The sequence below is a fragment of the Notothenia rossii genome, assembly GCF_949606895.1.
Source record: "Notothenia rossii genome assembly, chromosome: 6".
NCBI lineage: Eukaryota > Metazoa > Chordata > Actinopteri > Perciformes > Nototheniidae > Notothenia > Notothenia rossii.
Window position 1 is genome coordinate 47,678,939 of NC_136909.1, and position 12,353 is coordinate 47,691,291.

At 39.2% G+C, this 12,353-nt stretch overlaps 1 protein-coding gene across 4 annotated transcripts; it reads left to right on the forward strand.

Annotated features, from left to right (window-relative positions):
• The first annotated feature begins 288 nt into the window (after positions 1 to 288).
• On the forward strand, positions 289 to 11,067 carry LOC307043777 (uncharacterized protein). 4 transcript variants are annotated; one of them, XM_079688580.1, is made up of 6 exons: positions 289 to 607; positions 1,912 to 1,942; positions 6,753 to 7,760; positions 7,957 to 8,112; positions 9,363 to 9,455; positions 9,839 to 11,067. In XM_079688580.1, the coding sequence occupies exons 3-6, from the start codon at positions 6,759 to 6,761 to the stop codon at positions 10,160 to 10,162; spliced, it is 1,575 nt and encodes a 524-aa protein (XP_079544706.1). In that variant the 5' UTR covers positions 289 to 607; positions 1,912 to 1,942; positions 6,753 to 6,758; the 3' UTR covers positions 10,163 to 11,067. The 4 variants fall into 4 exon arrangements, with proteins under 4 accessions (XP_079544706.1, XP_079544705.1, XP_079544703.1 ...); XM_079688579.1 differs by lacking the exon at positions 1,912 to 1,942; XM_079688577.1 differs by lacking the exon at positions 289 to 607 and having other exon boundaries at positions 1,468 to 1,942.
• The last annotated feature ends 1,286 nt before the right edge of the window (positions 11,068 to 12,353 follow it).

The window sequence follows — 12,353 nt, forward strand, 5'->3', positions numbered from 1 at the left end:
ATTTAACCCTGCATGCTATTCGTTTGTCTGTTATTACATGTCGGCTAGAGGCCAATCACTTCTATAGGTGTCTTTTGTTGCGTTTTAAGTTAACGTGAATGGTTTTAGGCCATTAAGCAGTCGGGACTGCTTGAGGCAAAGACACAGCCAAAGTTGGAAGCTAAGGTTATTGGAGTGAGTGTTTTGTGTTAACAACAGTGTGAGGCTGTTTTAAAAAACTATTTTTTCAAGGAAAAGGCCTGAGGAGTTTGAAGCTTTCAGTGGTTACTTTTTTCTGTTTTCAAAAAGACACTGCATAGTGCACTCTAAAAAGTATATTTTGGAAAAGTTGAAGTAAAGCACTTTTTTGAATAAATCTGATTCAGATTTCTGCTTTAGCGACGGCACTGTACTTTTGTGTATTATATCAACTTCAAATTGTGCTTTACTACATTGACCTGCTATTCTTATGCAAATGCAAGCGCTTCAATTAGGTTTTCCTGTCTAACGTCATGACGTAGACGTTGAACGTCAACGTCTTTTCCAGCAAGATTTTTCTAGCTGAAGCTGCCATTTTTTCTCCTCGTCAATCTCATCGTCCATGCGGTCAAGGTCACTCTGAAAAACGGTAAGTTTAATGCAGACAAAGTCATGTTTTACACATTTAAATTGTCAGATAACAAATGTTCTGCCTGTATGGGTCAAATGTACGTCTTAAGGGTTAACTTTAGTTAACTAACTGAACCGGACCAGCTAGTTAAGTCATGCTAACTTTAACATGTTCGATGCATTTAACTGATTTTGTGAAATGTGTTAGCCATATGTTTAAACCACTGGTGTGCTAAAGGTAATGTGGCATTTCATTTAGCATTTTGCTAGAGGACACTACCGGACTGTGAGAGTAAATGCTAGGTGAGTAACTTGTGCAAGTAATTTGCACGCGGGGCTCTCGTGGTGTAATGCCGTTACTGAAAGTAGTCTTAAGTTAACGTATGTCATACTGTGTACTGGTTAAGCTGCTTATTTGCACATTAGCACGGATACATTTAAGCGTACATGTGTTTGCAACTGTGCTGCGCGCTCGCAGTTCTGTTACGACGTTTGGGTGTTTTACTGCCGTCTCCGTTAACGTATTTAGTGAGACACAGGCGATGAGAGAGGGTGCACGTCGTTCTCATGAACGCACAGTGGTGAGTCCGGCGCTTATTAAACAACACTGCTCTGCTGCTATTCCTAAAAGGAATTCCTAAAAGGAATAGCAGCAGATATAATAATAGCAGCTTCCTAAAAGGAATAGCAGCAGAGCATGTAAAAAATGTAACTCCGCCAGCCCGTAATCGCGCCCCCGTAATGCTGCCAGTCCGACGTGTTCCCATTCCGACAGTCCTGTGCGCGTATGCTAATTAGCCATGTGCGCCAAACAGAAGAAGGGCCCTATCTTCTGCCCGGCGCAATTTACTTTAGTTATACCATATATATATATGATATATATATATATATAATAGTTTTACCGTGAGTAAGTGTTTAAAAGAATGAATGAATGCGGGTGATGCTTGGTGCGCGTGTGTGTGCGCCCATCTGTCTAAACACACGCAAATTAAACACGTAAGTGTATGAGAAGGAGATCGAGTCAGTCGACCTGCGATAAGCAGCTGATTCTGAACGAACTCGTCTTCGAGATGGACGTGTTCTAACGCATTTTTAATCGATGAAATGTTAACACAACAGTATATATCTGACCATTTAATTTTCGAAATTAAATGGTCCCCCCCCACCCCCCCCAACAACTCCGCCAGCCGGTAATCGCGCCCCCCCCCCCCCAACAAATCCACCACACATTGCTACCTGGTCTGTGGGAAACACTGCTTAATATTAATGCATTTTTAATTTGCTTTTCATGATTCTTTCCCTGATTGGTGGTGGTTACATCAGCCCTGGACACAACTCATCAAACTACCCAAAGGTAAGTTAAACTGCAGAATTAGAGTGCTAAAGACAGTGATTTTTTTCTGGCTTTAATGTGACAGCGTGTACAGGACAGTGTTTTGTTAATGTACTCATAGTTTTGCAAAATGTAGTATTAATGCTCACAAATTAGTAACCCATTGCAGCTTAAATCTGAAAAAACTATTTAAGAAATCCTATCTAGGCCTGAATGTGAATTGACTGTAATGAAAACTGAGCCTCAGAGATAAAAAAATAATAATAATTTTGAAGATATCCACATTGGATTTGATGAATTCAGACCGTTGAAGTCTTGCTTTAGCTTAAGATAAAGTTTTTAACAGTTGATTTATATTTAAATTTATTTGGGAAAGTGAGCACTTTACAACCTGTACTGACAGAAAAAACAATCAAATGGCCACAAATTGCTTCCAATGGGCATGTGTGTATTTCCCTTAAGACAGACTTGATAACTGTAAACCTATCCCTTAAGGCACTGTTCGTCAATCTTTAAAAAAAAACAATTCAGCATCGTGAATACAGAGATGTTATTGCCAAATAACCATTGAAATATGTTCTGTAATATTTAAACAATACCTGCATGTTATGGCATTTATTCTCAATTATATTAAGGTGAATGGTAGGCTATTACAAACTACATTTACACTGTTGCTGTCTTTGATGCCTCAGTCAGATAGGAATGCAGTTTCATATTTATCATACCATTTACAACAATCACCTTTTATGCAGTCAGTGTGAATAAATATTAATTTGCAGCATTTCAATGACTATTTACGGGCACTATGGCCGTTGCATGAAGTTTGCAAAGGCTGCTACACATTTCGAGTTTATTGTGATTTATAAAATGAAACTGGGGCTACTCCAGGGGCTTCATTTAAAAAAAGGGCTTATGATTCAAGTCAAAAGGTGGAATACGGATGAAACACCAAAGTTCTTGTGCATCAATATATTTCAGATGTATATAACACGTGGACACTCTACGCTGGTTTGACTTCATAAATTACAATCAACTCTAAATGTGTCGCAACCTTTGCAGTTTCATGTAAGGCCCATAAATTGTCAGTGAAACACCCCAAATTAGTATTTGTTTACACTGACTGCAAGGTCAGGATTTGCCATGATCACTCAAGGTGATCGTGGCAAATGCTGTCAGAACACACTGTGAACGTATAGCCACTTTCAAAACGGTTCGTGCTTTAGAACAAAAGTACACGTTGAAGACGCATATAAAACGAACATGAAGCCATAAAAATGAACACAATATGTGAAAAATATGAAACTGCACACCTATATGCCTGACTGAGGCATCGAAAACTGCATCATTGTAAACGTAATTTGTAATGTGCTGTTCATGTTAATATTAATGAGAATAAATTCCATAACATGCAGGTATGGTTTCAATATTTCAGAACATATTTCAATTGTTCTTTTGCAATAAGATATGTTTGTATTCATGATCGCTGAGTCCTGTTTTTTGGTCATTCCCTGTGAAATGTATTGGGTTTTTATTTATTCATAAGAATGGATTCATCCGTTTTTGCAAAGTAACTTATGTTTGACACATGACGTGATATTTGTATACATTTTACACAAAAACGTAGTTTCTCGCGTTTTCGTCACCATTTGTAATTTCTGTGCGTACGCCTGGATCAGTGTCCGTGGAGAACTGCACATTCTCCCGTCAAGTTTGTTTTTTATAAATCCAAAAGTGCTTAGAGTGGCGTGCGCCATCTTCTATAAATGAGGCCCCTGGTGTGAGAAACTGCCTTAAGGTTTATTCTGAGAGGGCTGGCTACATTAACAGACTGTTGTGTTTAAACAATTGGCTCCACCACCACTATCTCCTTAAAAATTCAACCTACAAAGGAACTCCCAATAAAGCCAGTTTCTTTGTTTTTTTTTCAGTTTTCCGCTTCATGTGGAGATGCAAGGACTGTGGGATTGTGTTAAGAAGAAGATCTGAGCTGCTCAAGCATTACAAACTGAATCATAGGCACTATGGACGGGGCCATTCATATCCATGTACCTATTTAAATTGTACATGTAGATTCAAGACTTGGAATGCCCTACTAAGTCATTTATCAAGGAATCACCCTGCCCAACAAACTATCAACAAAGCTGCATCAACGTTCACATGCCATATTTGTGTTCATAATCAACTCTGCACTGAGAGGGAATTTTTTCAACACATCTTTAATCATCTTAAAAATAAGGAGACTGTTACATGCGTGTTCCAAGACTGCGAATATAAAACCAATATATATGAGAACTTCAAAAGCCATAAATACAGGAAACATTCTGGGACGGGGAATATCTTTAAGCCTGGTATTAATTCTGTTACAGAATCCTTTGCCAGTCTTGCCAGTGATATTTCAGATGGGGAACGTATAGAGAGCAATGACAATTTAGATTCTGCTTTTGTCGATGGGGTTTCTGAGAACTTGGAGAAGGATATCGAGCTTAAACTTGCGTCAGTCCTTCTTAAGTTAGAAAACATCTTTCTTGTGTCAAATGCTGCGGTAGATGAACTTCTGCAGGAGTTTAACTATTTGATTGGTTCTCTTTCTCTGCCAATCACTCAAAAGACTATTAACCAAGTATTACAAGATAATGGTTGCCAGTTTGACCAGTCAGTGGTTAAAAAACTAGCCAGTGCACTCTGTGATAGAAACCCTGTTAAAAAAGCAATTGGAGATAAAGGCCCACTTTCCAGTGCTTGGAGGCGAAAGGCTTACTATAAGAGACACTTTAATGTAGTGGAACCAGTGGAATATATACTAGACCAAAAGAATGGAAAGTCATTCCAATATATTTCAATTTTAAAGTCTTTGGTACAAATTCTTGACTGCCAGACAATCTTAGATCAGGCTGTTAATTTGAATACTTTAGATAAAGAATCACAGGGAACTTGTGCACAGATATACAGATCTTTCTTTGATGGTGCCTTGTTCAAAGAAAATTGACTTTTGTCTAAACAGGAAAGCCTTTCCTTGATATTATATATTGACGATTTTGAAATATGTAATCCCCTTGGTACATCCAGAAGGAAGCATAAAATCTGTGGTTTGTATTGGATTCTGGGCAATTTACCACCGGGCTGTAACTCTGCTTTGTCCTCCATCTATTTGGCAGCTTTAATTAAAAGTACTGATCTGAAGTGCTATGGCTATGATAAAGTGTTAGAACCTTTTCTTAACGATCTTGTCATTTTGGAACAGAAAGGGATATTTGTGTCAAAGTTGGGCAGAACAATAAAAGGCACAGTTCAGTGTGTGGTTGCTGACAACCTTGGGGCACACGGTATTGCTGGATTTGTTGAGAATTTCTCAGGGTCATATGTATGCAGATTTTGCACTGCAGAAAAAGCAGACATCCAGACTCAAGAAGTTAGAAGCGGCGTCTTTCCTTTGAGAACCAAAGACATTCATGCCGATCATTTAAGAACAATTGAGGAAAATGGGTTGCCCAATTATTATGGTGTGAAATCAGAGTGTATTTTATCAAAGCACCTCTCCTATTTTGACGTTACCTCTGGGTTTCCTCCCGATATCGTGCATGATCTTTTCGAAGGTATTGTTCCTTTTGAACTTGCACTTTGCCTGAGTGTATTCATTAAAAAAAAGTATACCACATTATCTACATTAAATGATGCAATATCATCTTTCAACTTTAAGTGGGCTGACAAAACTAATCGACCTCATCCTGTGCCTCTCAGTTTTGGGTCCAGAAAAACTGTTGGGGGAAATGCGCATGAGAACTGGAGTCTAATCAGATTTTTGCCTTTGTTGATTGGGCGGAGAGTTCCCTGTGAGGAACCAGCTTGGCAGATCTTAACAGACCTGAAGGACATTGTGGATCTAGTAGTCAGTCCCATTCAATCCCAGGACTCCATTGCATATCTTGATTTTAAGATCTCTGAGCACCGAATTAGATTCCAAGAGGTTTTCCCAGACTGTCCCCTTAAACCAAAACACCATTTCTTAGAACATTACCCATACTTGATCCATCAATTTGGTCCACTAGTTTCCCTATGGACGATGCGTTTTGAAGCAAAGCATAGCTTTTTTAAAAGAGTTGCCAGGAATATCAGGTGCTTCAAAAACGTGCTACTTTCCCTTTCAGAGAGACATCAGTATCAGATTGCCCATCATTTGCATGCATGTAGCTTTACCAGACCTCTATTGGAAGTGACAAATGTTTCCACTGTACACATCGATGTTCTTAACAAGGACATTTCAAATGCTCTGAGACGGAAGTCTTCAGATATGGACACAGTGGGCTTGGCCAAAAGCGTGACATATGATGGACTAAACTACAAGTGTGGAATGATCTTGATCCAAGGCTCACTGGGAGGACTGCCAGAGTTTAGTGAAATCATCCAAATGGTGATACTGCAGGACAAGTTGATCTTCATTGTGAAGAAGCTCATTGGATGGTATATTGAACACTATAGAGCTTTTGATCTCAAACCATCCCCAGTCGAGGAAGTGGAACTTATTGAGCCACAAGAACTACATGATACATACCCACTGGCGGACTACAAAATTGGAGGGATGCGTCTTGTCACATTGAAAAGATATATCCATGTTTAAAGGGTGAGCTCTCTCCATGTAATGTTGTTTTATTTTGTTCTCAATACAAGCCAAAGGTGGTCCACTTACAGAAGGTAAATTACAGGACATGAATTATGAGAACCTTTTAACTGCATGTGGGTGTTTTTTGTTTTTTTATTGATTGCCCTTAAGGGATAGTTAAGTATTTTTTAAAGTGATTTGCCTCACCTTATTGTGCTTTTGCTCTCTTTTCAGACTGCCATGGCTCATTCCACGACTGCCAGACTTAAAGTGATTTTGGGGGACAACAACATTGAAAAACTGACACTTCCCAATGGCATACCAGAGTCACTAGATGACCTTATCGGCACGATAAGGAGTACATTCGGATTAAAGTGCAGCTTGAAACTGCAGTACATGGACCAAGATTTTGGCAATGACTTTTTCAATCTGAACTCTACTGCTGAACTTCAGAATTTGGGGACAATCAAGGTGATCCAGCAAACAACCTTGATCAGTGCCACTGCATCCTCTGCTTCTGTTTCACCCGAGTCGGATGACTGTGTCTCACTGGCATCAAACGATACTATACTGCTTTCATCCCCCGAGTCTCTGTCATCTCGAACCAAGCAGTGGCCAGAAGAATTTCCAATTCCTCAATTTTCCTACGACACAGAGTTGCAGTTAGTGAAAGGTAATTCTGAGTGCCAGGTTGGAAACAAGTTGTTGACCTTGAGCTCCAGAATGAAATCAGATATCTTGAATAGAGTAGTTGAAGAAATTTACCAATATAAGGCCTACCCGGAGGATGCACATTTCTGCACAGTTGCAGAGGCCTTAATCAAAAAGCACCCTTGTTTAAAAGAGCCTGGCTCATTCAATGGCTGCTATGGCTGGAAACAGCGACTGAAGTACAAAATGGGGAACTACCGGACTCAACTCAAAGTGCAGGGGTGTCCAGAGCTGTCAGTAAATTCCCTGAAATCGAAATCAACGTCAGATGCTTTCCCTGCTAAAAAGGTGAAGAGGCCAAAACGATCCGAAGCCAACTTCTATCCATCCTTCCCTACTGGAGAAACTGAGGACAGCATGGAAAAAGAGAGAATAGAACTTCTGACGGATGTCAAGATGAGGAACAATGAAAGGGTAATCACGAACAAAATGGCTTGCACGTTTGCCTACAGGCGACAAGAGGTGGTCAACCAAGAACCCAGCATTGAAGACTTTAAAGACAGGTGGCCTGCCCTGTTCCATCAGAAAGAGGTATGGTAACAATGGAACTGAAATGACACAAATTGAACAGTTTATTGACAGAATTTACATATTCAAGTAAACTTTTCGTTGCATTGACATTTTGCCTGTTGTCTATGCAGGCTTCAGTGTTTACGTTGTTAAAACTGAGATTGTATGTGAGGTAATTTGCATGTCCTTTTTATTTATTCATTGTCATCTGTTTTAGATCAATGCAGAGTTCCTGAGGCTCATGGCTGTTCCTCTTGAGGATAAGTTCTTTGCCCAGTTAGACATCCAATCAAGTCAGCTAATCAGAGTCATCCGTGCCAAAGGTGGAGCAACACGCCGAAAGACTGCTGACATCATGGACATTTTGGACCAGGTACATCTAGAGCATCAAAAGTAACAAGTTTCCTTGGTTGCTTAGAGGGTGTCACAGTACCCCTATCTATTAAAGATGCATCATCCGGGTTAGCTTAGCTCCAGCGCCGGTAGCTAAGGGGATCAATAGCGTGCCTCCGCTGGCAGCAAGAAGATGAACTAAACGACTCACTAAACGCTTCTGTTTATTTACCAAGTTATGTTATGCTCGTTATTTCTGGCACGTGTTATTTTATAACCAAATGCATACTGGTAGGAAACCGCATGGGATGTAAACAAGACGTCAGTGACTATAAGGAGCAGAAGAGAGGTTGCTGTGAAGATCCAGAACTGTATAGATTTGAACCAGAATAAGCAGAGGAGCACCTAGATGTTTTGGAAGGGGAGCTGGTGAGGAGAGAGGCTGAGGCTGATGTACTGAGTGGATACGTGGGAAAGTTTCAATAACTGCCGGTTGAGTGACAGATTATTGATAAACAGATTGTTTTAACACAATCTGTTGTACTGTCCTCTCGCCTGATATATCAAACCTTCCAATTGATGGCAGCTCCCGGTGTACTCAAAGGCACTGGTTTGCTGTCGGCAGGTGGACAAGCCCCACATCGACACCGCTAATGACTCTCTCCTCGTCCCCAGGCTGTTAACCAGCCTCTCCTCTCCCGCTCAAAACATGTAGTTTCTCCTCTGTGGTTCAAATCCATACAGTTCTGTATCTACGCAGCAATCTCTCTTCTGCTCCATATAGTCACCAACATCTTGTTTACAAACTGAAAAGCCCATCTGCGTGAGTTTGTGTATGCCCGCTGTGCTCTTTCCTACCGGTATGTATGTATGTATGTATGTATGTATGTATGTATGTATGTATGTATGTATGTATGTATGTATGTATGTATGTATGTATGTATGTATGTATGTGGTTCTAAAATGACACAACATGCCAAAAATCACGAGCGCAACATAATGTGGTAAATAAACGAGCACAAGTGTTTGGTGATTGGTTTAGTTTTATCTTCTTGCTGTAAGTGGAGGCAGGCTACATGTTCCCCATAGCTACCAGTGCTAGAGCCAAGATAACCCGGATGAGCGACCTATGCCCCTAACTTCATTAAAAATGCACGCACAGTTAAAGGGAAGGTTTCTGTTGCCTTGCAAAGTGCTAAAAATTAAAAATATTCCTTTAAGTTTTAGGAGTAGGGACACCTGTCTTCAGAGATTTTGAAGATTAAATTAATCAAGATTTTATTGTCCTAGACTGAGGACATTCATCTTCGAAGGGAGTGTGTCCTGAAAGCCTTCATCTTCTTCCTTGGCGAGGATGCAGATGACCTGATCAAGGAATATCGTGTAAGTTTCCACAGCAATTTGCATGTCTGCTCATCTCATATTAATCCTGTAAAACATACAGACATTTTTGTCAACTATAATTACTGAAACCTGGTTGGATTGACTACATGTTGTATTTATAATATATGTAGTGATTCTTGCGTAGAGCTACTGGTGAAAAGGTTAGTCTAGAGTCCTGCAAAACATCAAGACACACTTTGACCCTTTCACGATACCAGGCTTTGCCAATAATGAGATGTGTGGCTGAGCCTTTAAAAGGCTCCAATCCATATAGCACTATTCAGTGAAATGAAGTCGATGTGATTTTGCAGTAGTCTTTTTAATGTGAGGCGTGAATAAAAGTACAAAGTGATGACAGTGATGTTTTGTGTCATGTACTTTAGGACTCTGGACCAGAGGACGTTCAAAGGGACCTGGAGCATCTCACTGTGGCAGTGTTTGTCATTCGAAGGGACGGGGAAGGACCGCAGGAGCCACCTGAAGACATGGGCATCGTCATCGAGGGCGTGAAGGTGTTGCATGGACTGACTTCAGTTGCCTCAGCTTGTGCCCTGCTTCTAGGTTTGCTATATGCACTTAACCTAGCTTATCCCAAACCCCTTCGTTTTACTTTCGAAGTGCTCCAGAAAATCATCATGGAGCTTGATCAACACAAGATGTCCCCCAAAGTCCAAAATCTGTATGGCAGTCTTCAAAGCTCGCAGTAATGACACGCATCACAATTGATTCCCTTTCTGGACCCAAAAATGGCCTAGGGAGGAACAATGTTAAGACTTGAAACTGAAGCCTCTTTGTGTGTTTTTGCCTTTGTGTGGTTAAAGAGACAATCGAGAGACAAATATTCTTCAAACCACAAGATATACTTGATTTTGTTGCAGGTTTTTGGAGGTGCAGGAGTTTTTCTCCAAACATGTTTCCTTCATTTTCTGGGGAAATGTTGAGCTTAGAGCTCAAATACCTTACTGAGGTGTTAATGTGTTATCAAGTGTTATCAATTGTGCACACTGTTGTGTGTCCGATTTTAAATCGTCAATTTAGTGCCTTTCATCTATACTTTTATTTCTTTTTTTTTGAAGTAAAAAAAACGACCTGTAAGTCATATTGTGAAACTAACTTACAGGATTTTCTTTTTTCAAAAACTGGCGGCTGCCAGAAGTACGCTACAAACGCTTTTGTACGGTTGCCGAAACTGAAGAAAGGCCTTTTATTTATTTTATTTTTATATATTTTTTTTGTTACTACTGTGTCTACGAGCTTATGCTGGTAAAAACTGGTTCTATATGGGAAAGATTTTGCTTGCCCAAACTGTTATGCACTTTTTATGCATTAGTCTTGTGATTGTTAAAATGCATATTTGTTCAAATGTAATTGTCCTTTAAGCTATCCTGGATGAGCAACCTTTGTTGACCGCTACATCAAAAATGCATGCAGTTACAGGAATGGTTAGGCAATTCAAAATGTCTAAAATCTACATTTGTTGTCTAAACTGTAATGCATGTTGTGCATATGTGTTTAAAGAAAAAAGTAAACTGTATGCATTTAATGTGTTGGAAGATGTCGGCATATTGCGTTTTATACTTTCATATAATAAAGTATTCACAAACAGTGAAAATGTGATATTTTTTTGAAAGCCAACTTAAAATTAAATTTTTAATTGTAAAAAAAATATTTTATTATGTTGAGCAAACTTACATTTCACATTAAGGTTACTATAAAAATATTCTTAACCTCAAGGCAGAATATTGGGTTCTAAGGAAGCAGTATTTTACTTTAGGATATAGCAGAAAATTTAGTTGGAAAACAAGGACATTTTAATTTGTTGTGCATTCATTTTAAGTTTGATTGATGCAAATTGTTTATTTGAAAACTAACATATTAGTAATTCGATCTGACTTAAAATAATTGGGTCAGTCTAACTTGCTATTTTTATTTGAATAAACTTAATTAATTTATGTGTTACCAATTGAAGTAATTCAATTAAGTTGATCCAACTATTTTCTTTTTACAGTGTGGATTACGACGAGAAAAAGCGACATTCGTGCATTAGATAGATGATATTCTTCTGATAGTGTTTGGATAGCGTCCCATTTTGTCCCATAATAGCATGTTTAAACAGAAGAGGTGACCATACTGGCTCTTAAAGTCAAAACATTTACGTACATGGGTAGAGGGCTATGACGTAAGGGTATGAGGCCCATTTATCATTGTAAACTAAATAGAAATGTTATTTTAAACTACAGTGTTGTGTGTTGAATTTACTAGACAAAATATCACCCCACCATTATTTCAACTCCACTGTGAGAACCACACGAGGTGTTTTTTTTTCAAATCCCTTTGTTCTTCAGGTCAAAGGTTGGAAAACCAGTTTTCATCTTGTCTCGACCTCATGTTCACAGTGAACCACACGGCAGTCGCCATTTCATGAAATGCTAATTTAAGTACTCTGTTTGCTTTAACAAACTTAGGCTAGGCATTCCATCTTGTAAAGAACATCATACTTCTTGTTAGAGTTAGAACTATTGGAAGTACTTCTGCTGGTAAAAGTGTATTGGCTGGTTTTGGGATATTCTTGTTTGCAAATGTGTATTGGCGGTTTTGTGAATATTCTTGTTTGCAAATGTGTTTTGGCGGTTATGTGCTGTGTTGTTTAACCATAGAGTAATGTTCTTCCTATTTTAAAGATATCTTTAAGGAAAATAAGTTTCTCCTTGTTAAAAAAAAGTCAGTTTTGCAACAGCCATTCCCTAGTGCAGCCTTTCCCAAACTCAGGGTCGCGAGGCAAAATGGGTCGCGGACCCGTTTTGATTGGGTCGCCATGTTAAATGCATTGCTACACACACACAGCGTCAGAGCTGATGGCTGCGTTGCAAATACAATTTTTTTATAATTTTTGTATTT

What these genes read in the sequence shown, in the direction of transcription:
- LOC307043777 (XM_079688577.1), top strand. Translation starts at nt 1,877, where the DNA reads ATGATTCTTTCCCTGATTGGTGGTGGTTACATCAGCCCTGGACACAAC. An exon ending in CCCTGTTCCATCAGAAAGAG is followed by an intron (nt 7,761 to 7,956) that starts GTATGGTAACAA and finishes CATCTGTTTTAG; the next exon opens with ATCAATGCAGAGTTCCTGAG. An exon ending in TCATGGACATTTTGGACCAG is followed by an intron (nt 8,113 to 9,362) that starts GTACATCTAGAG and finishes TTATTGTCCTAG; the next exon opens with ACTGAGGACATTCATCTTCG.